The following is an 18,869-nucleotide window of genomic DNA, read 5'->3' as shown; positions in this document are numbered from 1 at the left end:
TGGTCTTTACCTACTCTGTAAAGTGTCCTGAGATAACTTTTGTTATGATTTGGCACTATAAATAAAATTGAATTGAATTGAATTGAATTGAATTGACATGTCTCGTTTTCTATTCATTGCTCCGAGCAACGACAGCGCCCCAACGTCACCGTAATACCCCGCCCTGGGTTACATTTCTGAGTTATTTTGTGAAGACTCGAATTTCACAAGAAAGAGATGCGGCTCAGTGCACAAAGAGAAGCCCCACGATGCGATGTATAATAACAAATTAACGCTTTTCTGCCTACCTTGCCTGGTTCTGGATATCGAAAATGTGCTGTAATCAGAATGAAAAGCTCCCCGTAGAGTTTTCATTCTCAGAACAGGACAGGGACCATCATGGTCTTAATTAGCCTCTGCATGAATGAGCTGCTTTCATGCTCATCAGTTGCCGTGTTACTAGAGCAGAAAATAACCCTTGAATTCTCAAGTGCTAATGTAAAAAAAAACATAATTAAGAGCCAACAATACAGCTACCTTCGGGCTGCACAGTTGTTAAATCATATTCATATTTAACGTGATAAAGCGGCAGAGTTCAAACAATCCATCAGTACTTGTTACTTCATGACAAAAATAGACTCACTATGTCATTTATTTTTTTTATTCTGGGGTCTGAATCAGGTTATTGTACTGCTAGATATGACCTTTAGCTATAATATGTCAAGGCAGGGACTGAGGTGACCATGGACTGTGATGCTGCATACACACAACTCTCACACAAAATTAGCACAAGAATAGGAAAAAGCATATCAATTCCCTCGTCTTCTTTCATTCTAAGAATTTAATCTTTGTATATGTTACATTTTGTCACCCTAGCAGTACAATATCTGAAAGCTTATACCCTTTTCCACCAAAATGAACACTCTAGAAATAGGCGATAGACTCCTCTCCCACTGCTAGTAAACAAGTATCTTTTTATTTGTCTGGTCACATTCAAGATAAACTATGTGTGTGTGTGTGTGTGTGTGTGTGTGTGTGTGTGTGTGTGTGTGTGTGTGTGTGTGTGTGTGTGTGTGTGTGTGTGTGTGTGTGTGTGTGTGTGTGTGTGTGTGTGTGTGTGTGTGTGTGTGTGTTGCCTGGTCACATTCAAGATAAGCTGCACTGTTTTTGATCCTGGGGAAATTTGATTATCATTTAGTATTCCACAGAATCTTCTGCTAAGATGTCAATGAGTCTGAGTCTAAGTTACAGTAAGTCAGTGTGTGTGTGTGTGTGTGTGTGTGTGTGTGTGTGTGTGTGTGTGTGTGTGTGTGTATGTGTGTGTGTGTCTGTGTCTGTGTGTGTGTGCTTGTGTGTGTGTGTGTGCGCGTGTGTGTGTGTGTGTGTGTGTGTGTGTGTGTGTGTGTGTGTGTGTGTGTGTGTGTGTGTGTGTGTGTGTGTGTGTGTGTGTGTGTGTGTGTGTGTGTGTGTGTGTGTGTCTGGGTGTGCGTGTGTCTGTGTGTGTGTGCCTGTGTGTGTACGGTTGATTTAAGTGAGCTTGAGCAATGAGAGAAATGAGACTGAACCAAAACCGTAAAACCCCCAGAAAGTGGGTTTGATTGTGGTGATGGTAATGATAATTCTCTGTGTCCATTACTACAAGGGCCACCTTTCACATTCAACTTAGTCATTTCATGCAATGTGAACACAACAATTTTGATACGAGCAGCTCTAATTTCTTTGCAACGGCTGTAAGCAGAGTGGAGGTTGAGTTGGAGTAAATGGAGCCTGTTAATGTAAGTGTCCTTTTAAAAAAAAAAAACCCTTTGAGCACTTGGATGACCCATTTTTCATCCCCCCCTGCCCTGATCTGTAGAGGGGAGTGAGACTAGTAAGTTGCAATGTCCCAATAAAAAAGGAGAAGAAGGAGACAAACAATGTTTACATGGTTGCAGGGGCAGGGTTTTGTAAGTGTCTCATCAGATAAGAAACGCATTCAATATACGGGTCATGAATGAAAACAAGGTGTTTCTGTGGACTGTAAACAACTGTGCTTTTGTTTACCGTGACCCTCTCATTACACAGCTTTGTCACTGTTGCCTGTCCAGCCCTGATGCTGATTCAATAACAGACAGGAAAAGCAAGTTATTTTTGCTCATGAAACATCCCAAACAAACAAAACACAGGTTGCATATATAGTACCGCGTGGTGGGTTTTGACCTTAACCAGAGGGTCCTGATGCCTATAGGTGACACCCCTAACCAGAAAAGGCTACGGCGCTGTCAGAATTCCACATCCATCAAAATTGAATGAATGTATTAACATATTTCTGACACCTTTCCTTCTGGCTGTATCATTTTTTGACAAACAAGCAACACTCCAATCAACACCTGTCATCTCCAAAACCCAGCGTTTACTTATATTTGCAAATTGCTTCACACCCTCGCCGCAGGGAAGGCGCTTAAACTTAGACAGCCTGCTGTTTTGCTGTCCCCCTTTCACACTCACCCACTCCTACGCAGTGCAATATGACCACTACCTTCACCCTGCACCTGGCTCTTAACCACAAATGTCATTTCCGACAGTGAGGGTCACTGAGTCTCCACAATAGATTTTTTTTATTGCAGGTGACAACAATGATGCTGAGACTCCACAGAGAAAGGACAGCTCAAAGAGAAGAACTCAAACTACCCCCGGTCTTGAAGATAAGGCCACAGAAACATATTTTCTTTATACTACTTCACTTCGATTGATCGTGTCAGACAAAAGGCTGCGGGTTTCCAATATGAGATCATGAACATTAGCATCATTATAACAAAAAATGGACTGCAGCCCAGTTCATGTTGACGCAAACCTTATCGAAGTTCCCCTAGATCGAGTTCATCTGGATTGTCATTTACAGTGACAGCTGTGAATCGGTTTGACCCGAGGAGTTGCCATGGGGAAAAGGAGGGAAGCAATTTCAGCCCTTAGCTGTCAGATCTCTTCATAGTCCAGTGAGCCTGCAAATAACCTAGATGCACCTGAGTGGACTGAACAAACCTCTGCCCAAAAAGCAAAAGGTGGCAATATGCCATACAGCTTGGGCCGTATTCACAAAACATGTCGAGGCTAAGAGTAGGTCCTAACTTGCTGATTTAGGAGTAACTCTTAATTCAATTCAATTCAGTTTTATTTACAGTGCCAAATCATAACAAAGGTTATCTCAGGAGACTTTACAGAGTATCTAAAGACCAAACTCTATGACTTATTTATGATTTACAGAGACCCAACAATTCCCCCGTAGAGTACGGTGGCAATGAAAACCTTCCCTATAACAGACAGGAACGTCAGACAGACCCAGCTCTGTGGAGGACGCACATCTGTCTGCACCGGAGAGAGGAAGAAAAGGAGAGAGAAAGAGAGACAAAGACAGACACAAAAACAGAGACAGACACACTTCCAGTAACTATAATAATATCTATAGTACTGTGAATATGACTTATATGTTATGGCGGTTAATACCGCAGAATAGTAGAAACAGGCACAGCTAAGGTCATAGATTGTAATAGCAGCAGGAAGCATCATGCTTAAAAAAAATGAATAATAATTAAAAAGAATCCTAATTTTAGGACTCCTAACTTTGCAGCATCACCAGAAACAGCGACTTGGAAACAATGGAGACAACCTTCCTGTGGCAGGACCATCAGACAGATTGTTCCGGAGTAAGCCGACTTCTACTGAGTGATTTATCATCCTTACATTCAATTGCACGTCTCCTCAGCGGCTGAAGAACCAATAACCACAAACAGCCACAGTACGGCACGGGCTCAAATAAACTGATCAAAGACAAACGTTTGCCAAGCTCTGGTTGAGTTGACTGAGTTATGGAAGTAAATCTGTGTCAACAGATATTGAAATTAAAAAGCCATTTAATTTCTAGCACAGAATCTTTCCATCCATCCACAATCTTCAACCGCTTGTCCCTGACGGGGTGGTCGGGGAGCCAATCCCGGCTGACATTGGGCGTTAGACACCAGTCTATTACAGGGCACATAGAGACGAACAGAGATAGACAACCATTCACACTCACATTCACACCTAAAGGCAATTTAGAGCAATCAATTGATTCCTCTAAATCAATTAACCTCACACCTGCATGTCTTTGGAGGAAGGAGGGGGAGGAAGCCTGAGAATCCGAAGAGGACCCACACAGACACGGGGAGGACGTGCAAACTCCACACAGAAGGGCCCCAGGCCGGATCGAAACCAGGAACCCTCTTGCTGCGAGGCGACAGTGCTAACCACCACGCCACCGTGCCGCCTGCGTTGAATATTTATGGATGGATGGATTTGTACAGTTAAATTCAAAACATTCAGATACATAATTTCAATGCATAAATACTCAGTGCTAGAAATTCAGGACCAGATGGAGGGATTAGATCTCCACACTGGCCTTGGAACGCCTCAGGATCCCCCAGTTAGAGCTGGTTAATGTGGCCCGGGAAAGGGAAGTTTGGGGTCCCCTGCTAAAGCTGCTGCCCCCGCGACCAAACCCAGGATAAGCGGATGAAGATGAGATGAGATGAGATGAGACAGAATGACCCTCTGGCATGGACGGCAACACTGACCATGAGAAGTTCAGTAAAGGGTTGCTCCTGGTTGTTGTTAGCAGTTATGATAAGGCAGTAGCACACTAAATGGCATGGGAGTGACAAGGTAACGGGGTAATAACCAGATAATTTAATGGCATGAATACAAAAAGGGACATAACAGTGAACATGAGTATTGTCTTCAAGATGCATTTAAAATGTAAGTCAAGTACGACGGCACAGAGAGTCTTCAGCATATTCTGTCAAATGTGCAAAATAAATCAAGAAGAAGTGAAATGACCTCGAACCTGCTGCCTTTAAAAACAGAGAACACAGCAGACAAATCATACCTGTAAATAAATAAATAATAAATAAATAAACCCAAAGTCTTTCTTGTATTGAATATACGCTACATCTTCAAACACCCATGTCAGTATTTCCCTTTTCAACTAAATGAGCCACTAGTTTACTGGTATTGTTAATCAGAGGCTGCAGCCTGTCTACAGGCTCCCCTGATAACTGATAACTCATGGACATCTCCATGGCCTGTTGTAATCTCTCCTCCCCTGTGAAGCCTCCAGTGATGCTGCTGCTCTCTGTCCTCACCTGTGCGCTGCTCTCTCACTGCTCTGTCTATTGCAACAATACAGATAAAAATAATGTGTGCAAAGCTGATTTTTTTTAAACATAATTGAGTTGTGAGATAGCCATGAAAATTAATCTCAGTCACTTTTAAGCTATAAATATATTATCGTCTCCACCCTGTATGACCGCCAGTGTTACCTTCTGCTCCACCTCCTCCCTGCTAATCCTAATGTAGCAATACACATTAAAAAAATCTAGATATGATAAACTATATATATATATATATATATATATATATATATATATATATATATATATATATATATATATATATATATATATATATATATATATATATATATATATATATACAGTATATGTGTGCAAAGAAATATTGAGTAGAAGTAGCATGAAGTAGCCTAGGGTTTGTATTTTAACAGAATTATGACATGAATTTGAAAACGCCAGGGGGTAATTGACCTCTTGCTTGTTCTAGTGTTAAAGAAAAATTCCTGCGTAAAACCACCCCAGGGTCTTTTTCGGCAAATACATTCATCAAATAAACCATAGAGACATTTTTTTTTTGTGTAACAACTATTAACGGAGAAATTCCAGAGAGTCGCTAACAGCCGAATGCGGTTAACACTGATTAGCTCGGGGCAGTACGGTGAAGGCATTAAAATGGATTTTTTAACCGCTGATACTGCTCAAAATAACACCAAACCTCTGCAGCAGCATGAGAAGAGCCCCTACACATAAAACAAAGCACCAACCACGTAGTGAGAGAACCCAGAGTTTATTAAAAGACTTACCAACGGGCCTCGGTACCAGCTCCTGTCATAGTAAAGTCCATTCAAGTGGATAACCAAAGTCAATCTAAAAGGAAGGAGCCCACTGATGCTTCGGTTTATGTGTACGGACTCTTATAATGCTACTGCAGGGGTTTGCTGCTATTTTGAACAGTATTAGTGGTTAAAAAAGCTTTTAATGCGTTCACTGTGCTCCCCCCAGTGTTAACCGTATTCAGCTGTTAGCAACTGACCCAGATTTCCCCATTAATAGTTGTTACACGAAAAAAAAAATGTCTGGATGGCTTATTTGATGAGTGTATTTGCTGAAAAAAGACCATGGGATGATTTGACACCAGCATTTCACTTTACCTGACCTACAGTAGATTGGCATCTTATTCATTTGACATCATTTAGCCAACATTATCAACAGGCAACGGCATTATTCAAGTTCCACGTTTGTTATGAGGGAGTGCACCTTACAGGAGGAGCCACACTCTGGCAGCTGCCCCCTGACTCATGCATTAAATAGGAAACACCACAGTGGGATCTGTGCTATGAGACGGCTGCTGCATCATCTGTTGCTCTGTTAATGACTGCCATGTTATCTTGATTCACCTTTTTAAACCCTTTGAATTGAATTTATTAGATGATTAAATAACTGGTAAGAACCATAGACTGTATAATGAGCCTCCTCTTTCCCCCTCACTTGAGTGGATACGTTGGATGGTAGCCCTTCCCACGTGACGCCCGTGGAGACGCACGGTAAAGGTTCCATACATCAGCTGGAGCAGAGGACGCCGGCGCATCCGAGCAGATGGATCTGACGCCCAAAAGTGTCAACAGCGGCACATTTTGACTTTTCTCCATCCAGTGAGGCCGGGTCACTTCTTCTTCTCTGTTATCCATCTTCTTCTTGTTACTGATCACGGTTCCAATGGACATCTACGCCTCCAAGTTATCACCCGCGCTGGACATCGGCGCAGGTTGTTATCTGCTCGTTGTAGGTAAGTTGAGCATGAGTGAATGATATAATAAGATACGATACAAATGCATTTATACTGGTTGGATTCCGTCTCCGTGGTGTGGCGGCTTGAAAACAGAGTCAAAAAGCTCTAGATCACACTTTTCCATGGTCAATTTTACACACAAGGAGGCTGATGGTTAAACGTCTCTTTATGCATACAGGCCCGGGTGAACCGATAGAAGTCTCTGCTCTTAATTTCTCCTGTGTTCCCTCATCCAAAACGTCCAGGTGACACTTGAACTTAGAAATGTTTCTCAAATGTGTTTAAAGTGACAGGAGAGCCACCGTGTTTCCTAAAACTACCATCTAAATGAATCCCATTACGCGCACAATATGGTCCCCCACACTGTTAACGTTCAATGTTAAGATGTAGTCTTCAGTTGAGATGAGGGTTAGGCAGGTAGTGGTCATGATTAAGGTTTTATGTCTCCAGAGAAAACGTGTAAGTCAAAAAACAAAGTCCTCCAAAGTCACAAAAACAAAAGAGTCTGTGTGTGATAGGAAAAATAACCTTCCAGATTGCACATTATGGCATTATGCAGTATCTAGCCTATAATGAAGTTGATTGGCACAATTAAAAAGTACATTAACACCCTTCATGAGGACTATGTAACACATTGGTGAGCAGTTAGTCCGGTGGATGTATTTTCTCACAGCGGGGTGTTTCAGCCTTAACTATAATACTGTATCTCACATTCATCACCATTTCATATAACTGACAGTAAAGTAAGGCATAATGAGAATGTAGCTCTCGCCTTCATACAATACAGATTCCTGCAGCTCACAACTGCTGACAATCTCCCTCCACAGGCGTGCCTTCACAGCAGAGCATATCAGATGAGAGACAATGAAACCGTCCTCCGGCTATTCCACACATGATGACTGTCTTTATTCTAAAGCAGCAGCAAATCGAATGAACAGTCAAAGGCCGACAGATGGATTTACAGAGCATAATGAAAGATGGATGATAGTGGCACTTGACACACACACACATACTGCGGATAAATTGGCCAAAAGGCAAACAGACAGCCGACCCTTATGCCAAAATGTGTTGCAACACAATAAAATCCTTCCACATCTCCACGTTGTGAAGTGATTTGTTTCCTGTAATGGCCAAAAGGAGCTGCACGACCTCAAGGTTGAGTGTTGACATTTACCTAACGTCTGCAGTCCATCCCCGCTCATTTCTCTGGGATCCACCAGAGGGGGTATGTGGCCGATTATGTCTTTGTCATGTATTTTACATTAAAATAGGTCAGATGGGTTAATGGGTTAACAGAAAGACCATTCTGTAACATATGTCAAATAAATCACCTCTCAGTGTTTTCATGACCTTTCTATTCTCTTTGTGTGGCAATATGACAACATCCAAATGGCATAGGCAATGGGTCGAGACGTCAACCATATGAGAACATAGTGTGCAGACACGTCCCACTATGACATAAGATAAGACTTCTAAGTGGTGAGGATTACTGCGGCATACATTGTATTTAGTTATGAGACACTTTGGGGCTTTGCCAGTGGCTGTTGTTCTTATATTATTAGCTATTGTTTTATATAAAGAATATATAAAGAATTTTATTTTGCCTTTATTTGATAGTGATAGTTGAGAGAGACGGGACTAAAGAGAGTAGGGAATGTGTAAATAACCCGATTTGCTTAGTGTGATGTGCTCTCAGGCTGGTGTAAGCAGCTTGGTGTGTTACATACTGTATCTCACAACCCTTCGCTCATTAGCATCATCACACTCTGATTCAGTTGATTAGGATGAAGCAAGCTCTTCACAGATGCTTTGCAGTTAAATTAAACAGAAGACGGGCTTAATATAGCATCATACTGTGTGTCAGTCAATGCTCGTGTATGTACTGATTGTATTCATTGCAATAAAAAGCAAAACCAGACATTGGGACTGTACGAGAATGCTAATCAATGTTAGCCTCTTTCGGCTGTTAGAGACTCTCTGGGATTTCACCGTTAATAGTTGTTACACAAAAAAATTGTCACGATTGCTTATTTAATGACTGTATTTGCCAAAAAAGGGGATGAGTTGGGATGAATTTACTCTAAGCTTTGCAGGAAAGGTTCAATATTGATTCACTTGATATACTTTGACATCTGTTAATCTATTGGTAGAGCCCTGGTATAGCAACAAGGCTATTTTATGTATACACCTCCTTAATTCACATCATTAGACCGAATGCACTGAATGCTACTGTTTATTCTCTTCCATAACAGCTGGAAGGCCTTCTCAAGATTGCCAATAGTGGTTGTTACCAAACTCTTGACGCATATTAATTGTTGCTGGAGAATTGTCCGCAACTCAGATATTAAGAACTCTCAAAGTTGGCATATGAGTTTGCGAGGTGTCAGAAAAGAATTGAGCTTCACAAACTGATGGGTTACAACAAATCAAAGCACAGTTGGCTTATTAGTTTGGGAAAGCTAGCGCACACTCAGCAGAGAGAGCTAACGCAGTAGCAGAGGTCCGAAAGCGTTTTCACACCTGATAATCCGTTTCTAGTCCACTTCCCTGGTGTGCACCAGATCCGAAAATGAATTCTTTGTTTTTCTCCAGTTGGTCTGGTTCACAGCTATTCATTTGATTCGGTCCGAATCAGTTAATGACGTGCTGAAGTGAACCAAAATGTAGCTGCACTTCCACTCAATAAAGGTTTGGGACAAAAAAAGACTTCATTCATTGGTCAGATGGGTCAGGGGCGGGCACAATAGCGTAGATCTTGAACTGCTCTCCGATTGGTCAGAATTGCTAAATGCTGAGAATGTTTTCAGAGTAACAGCAGATAACGCACCCACCACAAGTAATGTCACCATAGAGAGACGACTGCAGGGGTTGATTTTGGCGTTGGTCCTCGGTTATTACATTGTTTGTGTTGTTGTTGTTGTGGTGACAGGGGAGGTACTTAATTATTATGTGAATCACAGAGCTGCCTACAGGAGCTGGTATGGGCCAAAAATGTGCAGTGCTTTCTGCAGCTAGTGCGGACCCAGGTCCGATCAGGTTCTCACCACAAACGAACCGCACCAGAGTTCGTATGAAGGCGGGCCGAGACCTCTTCTTCCAGGTCTTGGTCCGCTCATTTGGTCCACTTCTGGTGCGCACCGGAGTACGGTCGCACTCCCACCTGCACAAACGGACCGTAGCAAATAAGGGAACGCACTCAAGTTCCATTCAAACGAACCACATAAGGCTAGTGTGAAAGCGCTCTAAAGCCCAGTTCAGACCAAAGATTCGCAACACAAGGAACTTTGCAGGTGAAAGTTGCAGCGGCGTGAACTGACCCGTCTCGTCTGGACTCAAACCGGCTGATGTTGTCTGGTTTTAGAACGTAACACACGTCACCTGTTTTAACAGCCATTCAAGTCTTGACAAAGTCCGCTGGTCAGGTCCCTTAAAACCTGTCGGCTGGCGGAAAAGGACATTTTGGACGGAGGTGCAAAGTGTGTGTGTGTGTGTTAGAGAGAAAAAGAGACAGAAAGAGAGAAAGGGTCGAGTGAGCAATACAATGAATAATAGAGGGAGCGCCGTATTCCAGAATAAAGCAGTGAATCAGGGAAATAAAACGGCATTTTCTGTTTCATCTCTATAGAAATGCAGCTGTAGTGAGTATCTCACTATCTCTGTCATTTATATTTTAGAATGCTACAAATGATATCCAGTGACATAAAAGCCTTAAAGGCCAGTGGTTAGAAAAGAAGTACAGAGAGGCGTTGCTATGGAGATGATACATCGTCTCCTGTCGTCTCACTTATGTGAACGGGCAGGTGTTAGAATGGCGCAGACCTGCAGGTTGCAAGTAGTCGCAAGCTCCAACTCGTCTCATTGCAAATCTGTGGTCTGAACTGGGCTTAAGTCTCCGGGTCGCACCATACATTACTGATGAGGTTAAAGTATCTCTAATAGTGTAACGATATAACAGGGGCATTCGGTTTTTCTCAGTGCTGTCTTCCTCTTCTGAGGGTTAGCGTTCTCGGTCTGGAAGTGGGATTTACTTTTTTTCCTGTCTCACCGTATTGACACTTTTCAGATGTGGTGTAAGATTAGGGGCCTTATTTAGACGATCCATGGCGCATGGTCTTCAGTGCATGGCTCAAGTGTGCTTAGGGCGTGTCCAACTCCACTTTTGCTAATTAGATGATGGATATTCTGTGCACAAAGTAAGGCACAAAGGGCAAAGGGGTCGTATTTACTCATTAATCATGTGTGTGTTTTGGGCATAACATGAATGAAACCAGCCAGTGTCATTTCCCATTCACTTTAAAAGCCAGGTGTTCCTGCATCGGGCAGATTGCTGTTTAAACAGCTGTTCACTAACAAGACCACACCATAGTACGATATTGGAGAAGTTTAATTGGAATAGCCGGGGAATGCAAGAAGGTGGGGATAGGGAGCATTTAGGTGGGATAAGAGAGGGGTCGAGGGAATGAGCAGGGTCGATTGCAGAGGATGGAGAATGGAGTCGCCAGGGATGAAGGACGAGGGTTGATCGTTGGGGATGAATCATGTGAAGCGGGTTGAGTAGTGTAGGATGTCACGCCTGCCAGGGGAGCGTGGCTCAGAGTGGGGTTATACCTTGATGTGTGCTGATACATCAACCCCCCGGGTTCATGTCCAGAAGCCTCTCATTGTAGTGTGGACTACTGAGCTGCTGTCTCAAAAAGGGAGAACGGTGTTTCGGGGGGGGAGGGTTGTGAAAGACATGAATATATATATGGTTGCACAGGTAGTTGATTTAATGAGACACAGGTGTTGCGTTAATGAGACACGGGTGTTGCGTTAATGAGACACCGGTTGTTTAGATGTGAGGCGTGACTGGTGGAATTAGTGAAGGGAGAGGGGTATGGTCTTGTTCCTGAACCTCAGTTAAATTAACTACATGGTAAAATGGAGAAGCGAGCGGGTTTCTGCTGAGGAAACGGACCTGCTCGTGTGCAGAGCTGCGGCTCATCCACAGTCTTCTGTCCCATCAATAACTCCACTTGACTGCATTTGAGAAAATTAAAGAAGATTAAACTATTAACTGCGGAGGAGGCAAAAGGACCGCATGGCACGTGAAACGGTTCTCGTGTTGTCCACAGCCCCCTGTAGACTGTTGCCTATAGTGATGTGTTAAATCGTGTTTGTATTGAGTATTTCCTTTGGTGATCTTAATGATCAGAGGCTGCTCTCAGCATTTGTAAATATTTCCATGTGCACAGTGGTCTCTGCAGAAAATATTTTGGGAAATTTAAGCAGCGAAACTAAAACCTGTCAATTGTAATTTCCGTCACAGTACATTTGCTAGGCCTGTGAATGTTCTCATTTGTCCAGGTCGTCATTATCCTCAAAGCAATTTCAGTCAAAAAACAACTGGACTGGTTGTTGTCTAGGAAGACGTTTCACCTCTCATCCAAGAGGCTTCATCAGTTCATGTACGCATCTGACCAGGCTGGGACCAGGCTGGGACTGTACATTTGCTACTTACACAAAGTGGGCAATGGGCGTGAGAATAATAACTGTGATTGAAAGTAGCAATCACAGTCTGCGCCGGAAGATAGAGCCCAATGAGTCCACAGCTATATTATTATTTTTCTCGTATTAGAAAGAGTAATAGAAAGCTGATGTTTTGTTGGGTTTTTTTGTCAAAGCTGACATTCAATTTACCAGATTTCTTCCTGCAGATTGACGGACAGGGTCATCAAGAACCGCATTCTTAGTCTGCACAGTCTGCTATAAATAACAACTGCCTGCTATAGAGAGTCCAAATCCCTATATATTTCCTTCCAACATGTTTAGGAAAATATTTCCAGTTTTTGTCACTGTAATCGCTGCTCTCTAAAAACGTCTACACCTTTCAGCCCTCTTTGTCCTGCTGTTAACAGAACTTATGTTAATTTGACTTCCGCTCTCTATATGAAGCTACGGTCAGGAGACGGTTAGCATAGCATAAAGACTGGGGTCATCCCTATGTTCCCGGGGTCCTATGTTCCCTACTCGGGGCACATCGGACCCCTTTTTCCCGAAAGGGTCTGCAGAAACTAGGTCAAAGTTCAACCGATTTGAACTGAAGAGAGGCAAAGCTGAGCGGTGTGCCACGCCGCTACATTGGGTGCCGCCGCTACCTTGGGTGCCGCCGCTACCTTGGGTGCCGCCGCTACCTTGGGTGCCGCCGCTACATTGGGTGCCGCCGCTACATTGGGTGCCGCCGCTACCTTGGGTGCCGCCGCTACATTGGGTGCCGCCGCTACCTTGGGTGCCGCCGCTACATTGGGTGCCGCCGCTACCTTGGGTGCCGCCGCTACCTTGGGTGCCGCCGCTACATTGGGTGCCGCCGCTACCTTGGGTGCCGCCGCTACCTTGGGTGCCGCCGCTACATTGGGTGCCGCCGCTACCTTGGGTGCCGCCGCTACCTTGGGTGCTGCCGCTACATTGGGTTCTGTCGCCTCTTCCATAGGAAATAAATAAAACGGTCTGCGTTTTTACCGCATATCGTGTGTAGGGGCCTTAAGCCTCCACCTTTGCAGATTTAGTTCAGCATTGTGTTGGGTAAGAGGTAACGGTAAGGCTCAGGGTTAGGGGGTGGTGTTAGGGTCTACATAGGCCTCTTTCCCGGGGAATTTGGCGCTGATTGTGGAAACAATTACAGACTGGAAAACGTAGGACCCTTTCTGTGGAAAGCAGGGAAGACTTTTTTGAAAAAAGGGTCTGATGTTCCCTGGTCACTAACAAGGGTCCTGGGTACCCCGGTCTGTTATTCTTTCCATAGTCAGTGCCAAATATTTGAAACCCAGAGTTAATTTCAATTATTAAATACAATAAATATCCCTTTATTGATATGTTTTCATGTATACCTTTAAGTTGCTAACTTGTGTCCCCTTAGCCTCAAGTTAGAGTAATAGTAACTATATTTCCTAACTACCATTGTTTGCAGTTAGTGACAGTAACAGTTAGTGTACTAGACTCCGGTTAGTGTAAGAAGTTAAGTAAACTGAGAGGCTGGTTATCTGCTGTATTGCCATATTTTGGTGTGAATAAAAGCATATAAACGAGAGAAATTGTTGCCCGCTCATTCCCCTCGAGCCGGATGGACTGGAACACACAGAAAGTAGGGTAAGATAAGCTACGGTTGCCTGTAGCTTCATAATAACCAGACAGACACGAGAGCGGAATCAATCTTCCCGTCTAACTCTCAGCAAGAAGGCAATTAAGAAAATATCAGGCAAATATTTTCTCTTACTATTCTTAAAGGTAATTGTCCACAAGGACTGCCTTTTTTACACTTCCCACTCCCACGAGTGTCCAAAACAAACAGAGGATGTGAGGGGGGGGGGGGATTCCTCAATTTATGTTGTAAACAAGCTGCGTCACCTGCCTGCCCCTGGCATGTCATTAGCTGGAAATAATGATGTTATATCTTTGCTGGGTAAACATGGAAACACCCTCAAATCTATATTATTTAACCATGTTACAGTTCTAATTGGAATGAAGACTCTGTGTTTTTATGTGTGTGTTTTTAGGCTCTGTGCTTTAATTTGTCTCTTGCGGTTTGCCTACAGGGATAGCTTCACCCAACACACAATCTTATTACACTAACAGAAAACAGGAGTACACCTTGATCAGGCATTTTGTGAAATGAATGAATCACTCACACTTCTTTGTATCTATCTTCCCTCCCCCTATGTCTTCTCCTCCTCCTGTCTGTCACAGCTGTTCTTTCCATTGTGGGAAACCTGACCGTCCTCATCGTGGCGTTTAAAAGGTCGTCAAGGATGAAACCGCCAGAACTGCTGAGCGTGAATCTGGCGGTGACAGACCTTGGAGCAGCTGTTACCATGTACCCCCTGGCTGTGGCCTCTGCCTGGAGACACCACTGGATTGGGGGCGATGCCACCTGTGTATATTACGGCCTGGTAGGGTTCTTCTTCGGCATCGCCAGCATCATGAACCTGACCATCGTGGCTATAGTGCGCTTCATTGTGTGCCTCGATCTGCAGTCGCGCAGTGAGTAACTCATAGCTCAAAGAACACTGATAAGAATGGGGATTTTAGAGAACAGTAACCGTTGTGTCAGAAGAGAAGATTTCAACAATGTATTCTTCAGGCGATAGGATTCAAAAATGAACAGGAAGTGCAGAGGCCACAGCTTTGAATGACTTCAGCACATCTGCACCCACAGGACATCACTAGTTTCTCACACTGCTCTGGTTTGATCTTGGTCCGTTCTTCTTCAGTCTCTTCCACAGTTCAGTAACTGTAGTGGGTTTCTTAGACGTTACTTTGTTACCAAGGATTTCCCAGAGATTCTCTATGGGGTTTAGATCTGGACCCTGGGCTGGACATATCTTTGTTTGGATATTATTAGCTTCAAGGAACTTAACCCTGTTTGAAGTGTAACAGGTGACATTGTCTTGCATTAAATTGCAACTGACTGGGAGACAATTGCAGTGAGGGTATTGCATGTCAAGCATCAACATTTGCATTCACCCTGCCATGTAGCTGTAGAAGAGGCCCAACTCCTGCTGCAGAAAACATCCCCAAACCATGACATGATGTTGCTAAAGTTAAATTTATTTGGGTCTGATGGGAAACATCATGTTTGGCGTCGGACTGGGAACGACTGAACCCAAAGTGTGTAAAGAAGTCAGTTAAACTTGGAGGAGGACGTGTCAGAAACCAGATCTTAACCCCATAGAGAATCTCTGGAAAATCCTTAGCGACAAAGTAACGTCTAAGAAACCCACTACAGTTACTGAACTGTGGAAGAGACTGAAGAAGAACGGACCAAGATCAAACCAGAGCAGTGTGAGAAACTAGTGATGTCCTGTGGGCGCAGATGTGATGAAGTCATTCAAAGCTGTGGCCTCTACACTTCCTGTTCAATTTTGAATCCTATAGAAGAAAACACTGTTGAAACCCTCTCTTCTGACACAGTGAACACTGTTCTCTAACTTTGCTCACTGTTTTTTTCACAAAATAAAGGTTTTAGTTGAAGTGCCTTGGTTATTTAAAGAACATGCTAGCACAGCAGTGGTATAGCCACAGCTGATGTTCTATCAAATTCTGAACAATTAAAAAAAACAATATTTCAGAATAAGTATTAATACTTTTTTCTCTAATTTTGATCTCCAGTGTATAAGCAAACATGCTACATTTCACACACAGTTTAGTGAGAAACAGGTTTTTGGGAGGCAACTGCAGTGATCAAACGCTTCTCCAGGCATATTCTGTTTCTTTGCTTCGTTTTGATCAGAGTCATAGCAGACAACTATATTATTATTATTATCTAAGCCTGGACAGACAATTTGAAATTCAACTTGACAGAAGTTGCAAGAGAGTAGATGTCTATATTATTTGGTCGCTTTGATCCTTGCAGTCTGCATGCAATTTACGGAGATTCAAGAATATGCTCTCTCTCTTTACCATCAAATGAAAGCTGCTCCACATGCAGTAAGTGCCTCTATACAGGACCACCTGGCTCTAATGTGCAGCATGGTTTAACTATGAATGAAACAAGAAAAAGACCGGTCTTTCTTTTTTCTCTTTGCAGAGGAGAAAATCAGCTGGACAAAAGTAAAGATTCTGTGCATGTGGATCTGGCTGTACGCACTGATCTGGGCTCTGTTCCCCATTCTGGGCTGGGGACGTTACGGCCCGGAGCCCTTTGGCCTGTCCTGCTCTCTCGCCTGGGAAGAAATGAAAGATGACAACATCTCCTTTGTCATTTCCATGTTCTCTCTCAACCTCCTCATACCTTCCATCATCATCATCTGCTGTTACTTCGGCATCGCCATCAAGCTCTTTGTCATTTACAAAACCTCAATGAAAAGCAGCAGCCGGGTCTCCAATATTGTCAAGCTCCATCGAAGGCTGTTAATGGTGAGTCGCTCTTTCTGATGAGACAGCTCTTTGATTATAGGCCCCGGGGACTTCCAGTGTAGATTGCCTTAAGACACCAGTTTGTCCCTGGGGGCTTCGGTATTGACTTGAATGGTTCTTGATGATGCGGTCGGTAGTCTATTTTTTAGGAAAGGCTGTCATTATAAGGACCGTGATTATGAGGCAAAATCAATGTCCTCCTCAACACTCTCAGTCTCAGACACATTTTGCTCTGTGTCACTTTCACTCTCAAGGAGCTGTGATAAAACCTCATTGGCAGACAACCTTTGCTTAGGGGTCATATAGAGAATCAGAATCAGAATCAGAATCAGAATCAGAATCAGGTTTATTGCCAGACAATTTTCATTGCAAGGAATTTGACTTGATTTGACAATGCCTACATAAATATAAACATGAATACAAGCAAAACTAAACATATGGCATTATATACATGAGAGAGCACATATATACACTTACTCTTATGCTGTGTTTTGTGAATTATCAGGTGTTCTCGCATTAATACTTACTGCAGGTTAGGGCCCTGAGGATGATGAAATTATTTGTGATACTGACCATCTTTTTAAAAAATAATAGTTTAAACATTGAATCGGATCAAATTGATCCCAAAGACAACAGGAGGGTGTCTGACATCTACCGAGCTCCAGAATTTCTATGAACCCATTTAAAAATGCCCAAGGATACATTACGGGATGGAGAGATATGACAGAAATCTGAACAAACACTGCAGAAACTTGCTTCGCCCTCACCCCACTGACCTCAGTGTGAAGCAGTGAGCATTTCCGCTCTTCTGTTCTGTTCTGCCCTCCATCCAAAATCCTCTCGCTTGCACTAACTCCCACTTGCTTGCACTTCACTCACATACTCTGATCGACACCACCCATTATGTTTCAAATGTGTTTATTTGAATGGAGTGTCTTTTTACCCCCGGGTGAAAATAGCATTCTTGACTACCGACAGTATGGCCGTAAATAGCCTTTGCCTTATTAGAATTAATTTTAAGATACATTTCTAATGTTTATGCTACTGAACTGTCAGTGGTTGGTGTGCATGGTTATGTCTTGATGGTAACCCTAGAACCGTAGCGAAACTCTTGCTTTCCTGTCGACCTATCCCAACCTTAACCACTCAAAGTTAATGCCTAGCCTAAAGCAACTAACCTTAACTCCCACTCCAGACATGTGTTAGCGCATTCAGAAACTAATCTGTTGTGATTAATATGTTCTTTTACATGACTTTCCCACACAGAAAGTAAAAAAAACTCAGGGATAGAGCTGGAAGCACATCAACTGTTTCTCTCTCAGCGAGAAATTGGTTGTTCATATAAAAAAAACAGTTTTTTTCTGTTTATTTGTTGCCCTGAGACCCGCAAACATCGGTCAAATGTTGGATAATCGTTGGAATTTGACGCTTGTTTGGATTGTATAATACTGCTAAACATTTTTATAGTGCGTCTAGCTAAAGCTAATTAGCAGCCCCTTCAAACTAAACAAACAAATGGATAACACATCTGTCTGTATGTGTTGTATATGACTGTCCTTTGACACACAGTATATCCCAAGCAGAAGAAATCCCTTTAACAACATGCAAATCATCTGGATGTTACAGAGGACCACAGTTCAGGGTTATGTTCAGAACGCCCAAGTGGCTTTATTAGTTATTTCACATCCTGTGGGATTTCTAACTGACTCTCTCCTCCTGTTCCATTGCAGATTGCTGTGCTTATCAGTTTAGGCTTCATAGGCTGCTGGGCACCTTACGGCATTGTAAGCCTGTGGTCTATTTTCCGTGACGCTAACACCATCCCGCCTGAAGTCAGTCTCCTGCCGTGCATGTTTGCAAAGAGCTCCACCGTGTACAATCCTATGATCTTCTACATCTTCAGCCAGAGCTTCAAAAGAGAGGTAAAGCAGCTGCACAGATTTGGCCAAGGCGCTAAGTCGTGCAACGCCTCCACCACCATCAACGACAACAGAATTTGCATGGTCAGTATGAACGTCATGTCTAAATCACAAGCAAACGGACCTTTGATGGAGACCGCAGATTGA

General features: G+C 43.1%; 1 protein-coding gene across 1 annotated transcript; it reads left to right on the top strand.

The window, feature by feature from the left end:
* Positions 1–6,827: 6,827 nt before the first annotated feature.
* opn8b (opsin 8, group member b) lies at positions 6,828–18,869 on the top strand (the record flags this gene model as incomplete). Its single annotated transcript, XM_083933935.1, has 4 exons — positions 6,828–6,909; positions 14,635–14,928; positions 16,475–16,803; positions 18,534–18,869. The coding sequence occupies exons 1-4, from the start codon at positions 6,840–6,842 to the stop codon at positions 18,867–18,869; spliced, it is 1,029 nt and encodes a 342-aa protein (XP_083790061.1). The 5' UTR covers positions 6,828–6,839.

The sequence above is a fragment of the Echiichthys vipera genome (genome assembly GCF_963691815.1).
Source record: "Echiichthys vipera genome assembly, chromosome: 19".
Taxonomy (NCBI): domain Eukaryota; kingdom Metazoa; phylum Chordata; class Actinopteri; order Perciformes; family Trachinidae; genus Echiichthys; species Echiichthys vipera.
This window is presented reverse-complemented; position numbering and strand designations above follow the sequence as displayed.